The 8,622-nt window shown below is 39.8% G+C and overlaps 1 protein-coding gene across 1 annotated transcript in view; it reads left to right on the top strand.

Moving 5' to 3' along the window:
- The first annotated feature begins 172 nt into the window (after nt 1–172).
- unc5cb (unc-5 netrin receptor Cb) overlaps nt 173–8,622 on the top strand; it is a 208,799-nt gene continuing 200,349 nt past the window's right edge. Inside the window, exon 1 of the mRNA XM_082158619.1 lies at nt 173–723. Within this exon, the coding sequence (XP_082014745.1) occupies nt 603–723 (121 nt within the window). The 5' untranslated portion in view covers nt 173–602. The remainder of the gene's footprint in view (nt 724–8,622) is intronic.

Here is an 8,622-nt window from a genome sequence, read left to right as displayed (position 1 = left end):
CACACACACACACACACACACACACACACACACACACACACACACACACACACACACACACACACACACACACACACACACACACACACACACACACACACACACACATCCAAGGTTAACACCCGCTCCGCGCGCCCGCACCTGGTTTTCTTCACACTAGACTCGGAGCGCGTCCGGATTGGCTGGAGCGCCGGTGTCTCGCGCGGGGATCGCGCGCCTCTTCAACTCTCCATCAGAAGGCGGGGAGCGCGCGCTGGAGGAACTTCAACTGACAGACGCCGATCCTGAACATGAACTCACCTCAGGAGAGCTGATTTTTTTTTGTTTACCTGTCTACGGCTGATTTCGCGAAGCCTTGAGAGAAAACTGCTCAGAAGAGGAGAAACTGAGGATATTTAATCCCAAACATATGTGTTTGACGGGCGTTGGTGGCCGCTGTCTGTCAGAAGAAGAGTGCGCTGAGGTAAAAACCAACGGATTCAACCAATATTTCCCCCGCAAATAACCGACTCCCCGCTACAGTCCTTGGTTTTGCTATAAACAACACCTTTATCTGATTATTTCACCTGACGGCGGATTTTTGCCTTGTTTCGACTGTTTATATGATGGGAAGAAGTAAAAAGACTGCGAGAAGAGAACGAGGCGGATCGGGATTCTTACCTCAGATGGTCACTGTGTTGATCTTTAGTATTTTATCGCTTATCAACATCGGTGCGGCTCAAGGTAAGAAAACCCTTTTAGTATTTGTTTTTCACGAACGGCAGGTGAAATATCGATCTGTATCGCTGACTGGAAGTTTGCTGAATGAGCGAGATAAAGTTTCGTTAAATTATTGGTCTGATAACTTGCAAGATTTGCGGATGAAAAGTTGTCAAACAGATCCATATTTACACGGACGTGCTAATCAACTTAGATACTGTCTGGTTTCAGTGAATAATGAGTCTGTGGGGAAATTAATTCAGTCAATCATTTTGCTTAGATAATCAAATTTAATATTTCACGCCAGCGGGAATTGATCGTTTTTGTCTCGTGTGTAAATTCCGCGATTCTGTGTTGGAATAATTTATTAATCCATTTGCGCAAGATCAGATTTGTTTACACTCTTAAAAAATAGTCAACCTTGGACAAACCCAACCTTTGGGTTCAAAAATGTAATTTAAAAATGTGTATATATTTGTCCGTTGAAACAACCCAACATTTTTTAGAGTGTATGTTCAATAATAATCTAATCTAATATTATTATCAATGTTATTCTTTTGGTTGCTGTTTATTATTGTTGATATGAGTATAAGATTAAGATCTTGGTTATGTTTGAGCCAATATTGCCACAGTTGTTTATATCTCAAATATATTGAATATCATGTGGATGATTGACATTTGGTCTTAATATTAGGTATGAGCTCATAATGAGGTCATTACTTGAGAAAACTTTGTCTTCTGCTCTCCTGTGCGACTGAAGTAAAGCAGGAGTGTGTTAGAAGCACAGTAGACATGAGCACAACGACGTTTGTTAAGTGTGTCGTTGTTTATGCGCAGACACTGACCTTCCCGAAACGCTTATCGTGCTTGTGAATGTCTTTAGTCCTGTTATGAAGGCTGAAATCTTTGTACAGGGCATGTTGTGCTTTCTGCTTTTAAAGGATAAGAGTATTTAATCTGAGTTGATTTTCAAACGGATCTCTTTTGCTGTAAATCAGTGATCACATGCTGTGCTTTTTTGTGTTTAGTGTATATAAAAGTTTAAATATGCTTCGTTAAATTCATGCATATGGAGTGATTATGAAATTGATTATGTAGAGGATTTCCAGCTTTTATTCACGTAAAAAACCTTCAAACGTGATGCAAATTTCATACATCGCAATATGATGGGATTTTGATGGGATTTTGTTTGCATCTACATTAAAAAATATAAAGTATGTCCCCAACTCTATAGGGTCCCCCAAGTGAATCTGTGCCATATGAATAATTAAACTCTCGACTTAAGATATTTTATATTATAGGTCATTTTATGTCAAAAAAAAAGAAGAAGTTAATTTGGTAATATTTTGAGGAAATCAGAAAAAAACTGTATTACTTGCATATCAAAATATCACTCATGACCTCATTCTGTGAAAATGGTGCTGTTGGCATTTTGTATTTATGAAGTGTTTGAATTGTCAATTTACCCAAATTCCCTGTTTCTATTAAGAGTAAAATAAATATTTATTTAGATTATTTTGTTATTGACTATCTCTGCTGTATTTTCAGAGATGCATGCTTTGATTGCATTAGAATGAACTAATTAAATGCATTTTCCTCCGGGCACAACATGGTGAGTTAAAAGTGGTTTCTCATCGGTGAAGACGCTTTCAAGTTTGTGTTTGTGGCATATCTCAGATACGCCAGTGCCCATGCCGTGAGCCTTCTTAAACGTGTCCATTCGGTGCGGTGGAGTGTTGGGACTCCATTAAAGGGATTTCGCTGAATAATTGTTGAGTAAGTGAACAGGCAGCCATGTTTCTGACACGAAAGGATGACACAAAGACCTGAATCTCCTCCGAGCGGTGTTTGACATTGACTTGAACCCTCCCTCAGTGGTTTACATGCAGTTATAGTGCTCAGATGGACTGGATTCAACTGATCTTGTAGTTTTTGACATAATTTATTCTGTCCCCCACTCCATTTTTCATTTGTTTCAACAACAATCAACAAACAAATTCACACATCAACACAACCAACAACACAGCATACATACAGACGTATATAAAGAAAAAACTGAAAGAATAACATCAGTAAATCATAAAAATGCTGGGTTGTTTCAACACAAATTTGGGTCAAATATGGACGAACCTAAATTTTTAAATAACATTTTTAACCTAATAGTTGGGTTTGTCAATATTTGACCCAAATTTGGGTTAAAACAACCAAGCATTTTTTAGAGTGTAAGCAAACCTTGACCCCAGCATCAGTTCATCCTCTTACAGTTATTGGTTTTGAAGATAATTTATGACAGTGAACTTAGACCTGGAGCCCCTTTAAATTAAGTCTTATTTTTTCCAAACTTAGGAGTTGTAAAACATCTCTGGTCCACTGTTAAAAAGAAAAAGGACTTCCAATTAATTAAAATTAAGCGCCTTGCCAACAAAGAAGTAAAGGCTATACAGTCCAATTCATTCTTTGACAAAGTGTTTTTTTCCACACACACAATGCCAAAGATGGCGCATTTATTCTGTTCTATTCTAAATTATTATTATTATTTGCAAAAGTGCTATTTGTGTTGCATGCTTCAGGCTCGCACTGCAGTGCCAAAAACGTCAGGAATCAGATTGTTAGAAACCCTATCCAGTCTAGCGAAACCTCCCTGGACAATTGTGCATAGTTAATGAGGAACACGGAAAGGATGAGGAAAAACTATCCTGCTCCAGTGTCTGAAGGGCATCGCAGGATGACATAAGCCCGATTCCAAAAGCCCTCGGAGGCCAATGCCATCGACTCTAATGGGAACACGAACCAAGTCTCTTCGTGTCCATTAAGAAGTCGATATTTAGGGAGAACATTGTTTGCGACTAATTAATGGCCCATAGGTTTTTTGGATACTAATGAGCTACACGTTTCCGGTTCACATGGGGATCTTTTTAGTGCTCGGAGAACCGGCCAAAAGTATAGTTTCAGCTATTCTGCATGAAAAAAAAAAATTCCCTCGCACTCCTTTTCTCTCCTTTTCCACCTATTTTTCACTGTCGATGCACTTGTTTTAATTAAGTGTGTGCATTCCCACTCGTCCCAGTGTTCTCTTGGCCCTTTTCGATGAGGAGAAGAGAGCGATAAAGAGCAAGTGCCTGACTCAAGTACAGTAAAATCACTGACATCTCCACCACAAGTGCCTGAATATGAATAAGAGGCGACTGTGAATGTCAAGAGGGAGCGAGGGGGATAAAACCGAGCTTCCCGACCCTGAGAACCCTTGACAATACTTAAAAGACAATCTTGTCATCCTCCGTAACGGCAAAAGGCTGTGTGGATTCGGAGGCTGAAGTAGATCGACTGTCGTTTTGAATATGCAGACCCATTGTTGATGAAAGCAGAAGATCCCAAATGTGCATAATCCATTCTTGTACATTTGTTTTCATGCACGCTTTTTTTAAATCCATATCCATTATCCATATGCAATGCTCTATCCTCTTTTTAGGCACACAAAAGCCTTGTTTGTTCTCTCATACACATAATTACCGTTTAAAAACGGTGCGTCAAAGCGTGAGTTCACTTTTTCCATGTCCTCTCACTCTCTGTGTTATGTGTCCTCTGAGCTTTGTTTATGAATGCCTAATGGTATTATTGGTATGAAACTTATTTTCAATGCTCAAAAAGCATAAAAATTCAGTGTAAGTGAGAATGTTATTGCGATCATCATTACTCTAACCGCTTCCCTCATTGCCTAACGGTCGGGTCTCATGGGCGCTACTAAGGTTACAGTCATCATGGTTTGTTCTCCAAATACGTTTGGAAACACAAAGAGAGCATTGTGCGCCGAGCGGCTACTATAGTATGACCTAGTGCCACCGTATATCGTAATTCCCTCAGGATGCAATGATGTAGAGCGTTTCAAAGAGCGTTTTTAGTTGGAGAAAATGAGATCTAACACAGTCACATGCTAGTGAAGGTAAGGTCGAGCCAAACGGTGCGTCATCAGAAACTTCAGCATTACATGCTGTTTGTTGGCCTTCCCCCGTGCTGAGGATATTTTTTCGTGATAATTGCTGTGAAAGTCGTGCTGAGGTTGCAGCTCTTTTCTCCTGACGTCACGTCGCGCTCTGGCTGTGTAAAAGATGTATTACAGTATGCGCTCCGCATTGTCTACGGCGAATCGCACCATATCCAGCTGTGCAAGTAGGTGAGCGAGCAAAGTCACGGCAATGACAGACTCTATCCGTTGCAAAAAAAGAGGAAAAGCGAATGGGGAGTGGAGTGAGTGCAATTAATCACACACTGTCACCCTGTAAACTACAGGGGAAGCATCAAAGTGCAGCACTGGGTTCTATTATCAGTCCATTAGTGAGAGACTTCAAGCATTGCACTGCAGAAGTGACCGACCTGTCTGTCAACAGATCTCTTTTATAAAATGACTCGGCCGCACCGCGCACTTGTGCAAACCTGACGTATTCTTGAATGTGGAGTGATGTTACGCTTCTCTTTTAATGTAATGAGTCACGTTCTTGAAATCCAAACCCAAACGTTCAAAGCCTCTTTGTTTTCCACTTACAGAAAGGCTGTTGCTCGGAGAATCCTCAGTGTCCAATTATAGCTGAGGATCAGAGAAATGTAATTTACAGTCGCTGCTCCTCATGGAGAGGGTAATTGTGATCAGGAAATGGAGAGAGAGCGATGAGAGTTATTACCAGTCAAGGGGTTTCACTCAGGGCAGTTATGGAGAGGAGAGTGACGCCTCTTTTTACAGTTTTGAAGGATAGAGTTCGGTCTTTTGGGAACGGATGACGCCCCGGCCGTAAATGTGCACGACCACATGCTGGCACTGCTGGTGTTCGGCGCCAGTGTCCGACCACGCAAAACACTCAGACGTAACATTTTGAAGTGTGTCATTTTTCTCCAGCACCAAACTGAACTGTACGTTCATTCAGCTTTGAAATGTAGAAATTGCTTGCCAAAATGAAGTTAAAAAGAAATGGCAAGGAAAGGCCCGTTCACACAAAGGACAATAAATATAAAGATAAAGACTTAGTTCTAAAGAAATTCTTAATATATATAGTAAGAATAGCAGAGTCCACAGCACAACTATAACAGTAATGACGCAGAGAAACGGTATAGTTGGAATCACTTTCAGAATTACTTTTCCCCCAGCTGATTAACAATTCAACATTCACAGCCAATCAGCATTTAGAGCAACAACAAAACAGCAGCGCTTGAATAGAATAAACTGAGCGATATCATTCGCTGGTGTGGACTGTAATATAGTTATCGTAATAGTTATCTTTGTAGTTATTGTTCTTGGTGTGAACAGGCCTTAACACAGTGAATTAAACGTGAAGTTGAAAGACTGAAATAGTACAAAATCGGTAACACTCTACAATAAGGTCCCTTTAGTTAACCAGCATGAACTAAGAATGATTAATCGTTGTTAATGTTAGTTGATTAAAATACAGCTGTTCATTGTTAAATCATGTCAGCTCAGGTCCATTAAATAATATAAACATACATTGAAAGTAAATGCTGAAATCAAGATAAAGTAAGATTAATAAATTGCTTTAGAAGTATTTTTCATAGTTACCAAAATAGAACCTTATTGTAAAATGTTACTTAGCATTTCTTGCAGTGTAGTTGCACAGTGAAGTTTAACGCTTTGTGTTGTGGGTTTGTTCACGCCACTGTGGCAGTGATGCATAAAATAAGTCAAAACATATGCATAATCTTAGTAGTGTATTGGAGAAGTCATTATTTTGTTTGCTGCCTCTAGTGGTGCAGAAAATACACTCTTAACCTCTGACCTTCTTAAATGAAGCAGAATGTTGCATCATTTGTCTTGTAACAACAGAACAGTTCTGCAGTAAAAGCTTTGTCATTTTGGATGGTTGTTCTTGCATTTTCTTCTTGTCATTGTGGCTTATAATAGCAGAACACTGTTTTTCGCTTATTGCATGCATGGGCCACGGCTATAAAAAGCACACGGTCCCACCAGAAACACTTTGCTTTTAGCTCCGCTGTCGTGTGATGGCTCTCCCTGTAGGCAGAAAGTGGTGTCCAATCAAACAAGATGCTGGCTGGGAGACCGTCACAGCATGCACGAGCGATTTTACTAGCAAGCTCCTATTTTCTTGTAGTATTGAAAAAATTCACATTACTATGTAAGCCTTATATGACTTTTTTTTTCTTTTCTAGACAAACTTTGTTGCATTATTTTCCTGTTATCTCTGTAAAGCTGCTTGGTGACTAAGTGCTAAGGTGACTTGACTAGAGGCGACGGTGTGTTGAATCCGTATGTCAGTCAAAGACCAAGAAATGCATGCAATCCAATCCTATCCAAGTTCTGCAAATAGCCACAAAGCATCTAAAATTACATTTGTCAAATTATTAGTATTCTTAGCTAATGCACGATGCTTGTCCGCCGGCCAAATTGACCATCACGGGATGGAGTTTTGTTGTGCATACTGATGTAGAAGTCTTGTAATGAAAGGGCTGTTCACCGCTGTTCACCGTAGAGGGAGGCCGAGACAAGCAATCACTGCCCTGCTGGAATCATGGGAACATGAGACCCACGCGTTTCCATTTCCTATCTTCACTTTATCAGCCTCCCAGCTCTGTTATTCTTTAGCTCGGCAGACAGCAGATGAAAGCATAGCACAGATAAATGTTTGTGCTTTCCTGTTTTTATGGGGCTTAAACAAGAACATACATTTACTTGGTACTTTGAGGTTTTCCTCTGGATTCTGCTTTCCATTAAAGGCCCCATGCAGCCAGAGAGATGATAAGAGGTCAATGCAAGCCCTACTGTTGCCTTGGCAGTAAAGTCGGAGCTCAAAGGGGGACTTGAGGGTCTGGTCCATGATGGGTCATTAGAGAAACGCTGCCTCAGGCCAGGCTCCCCTTTTAAGCTTGATTTTACTGGAGTCGTGCTTTAAGTTTAATGCACAGACCTGCAGTTGTTTTTTATGATCATGGACAGGTGTTTTGTGGCCAGGAGATAAGCTCTTGGTTAGTCAACATTAAATGTTGTTCACAACCAGATTATTTCTGCACTGTAAAAAGAAAAAGAAAAACTTTAAAAAGGCAACCTATTGCAGTCAATTTGTTAACTCAACTATAAACTGAAAACTGTTGTTCATCTGATTACCTTAAAGGGATATTTCACCCGAAAATGAAAATGTATGTTACCCTAAATAAAATTCATATTGCATTTTTTATTCGAGCAAAGAAGACCAATGACCGATGTTAGGGATTTTCATTAAAAAATACATTACATTTATTTAAATCCTATTAGATTTGAAATTGGAAATTAAGCCAGAAAAACGTAAAGCAATGACCATTTATATTAAATTATCATATAATTATTTCAAGCTTCAATGTATGCGGGGAACTTGCAAACTGTGTTCAGGTCAAAATTCTTTGTTCAGATGGAAAGTTGGGACAACATGTGGCCGGGTATTGAGTAGCCAAAGTAAGGTCAATAAAACAACTTTTGTTACCAACATAATTAGAGTTTTCTTGTTCAGTGCAGATGAAATAATAAACTGGCTCATCCTACTAAGTTCTTCCCTTTTTCAAGCTACTTTTTTACATTTATCAGAACTTTTTATCTTTTAAGAAAGCAGACGTCAGATGAACCCCATGTGCTCTCCAGAGCGTATCCTGCAGGTTATCTTTCTTCATTTGGGGCTTTTAGACTGATCCTTGCGTCTGGATCACGCTATCAGCTCGCCGTCAGACAGTGATGAAGCGTTCTCCATCTGACAGATCCTCAACCCGGCCCAAACATGTTTTGTCAGAGAGAATAACTAAACCCAAGGCCCGGAGAGCACAAACCCTGTCAGATAAAGATGCATGAATACCACGCATACATCTCTCCAGAATCAATCTTCTGGATAATTCCCCCCATATTTCTTCTTTTAAGTTATCTACAAAACTGCCAAGCAG

The sequence above is a fragment of the Leuciscus leuciscus genome, assembly GCF_965113295.1.
Source record: "Leuciscus leuciscus genome assembly, chromosome: 24".
Taxonomy (NCBI): domain Eukaryota; kingdom Metazoa; phylum Chordata; class Actinopteri; order Cypriniformes; family Leuciscidae; genus Leuciscus; species Leuciscus leuciscus.
The sequence above is the reverse complement of the archived record's forward strand: the minus strand, read 5'-3'. Positions and strand labels throughout refer to the sequence as shown.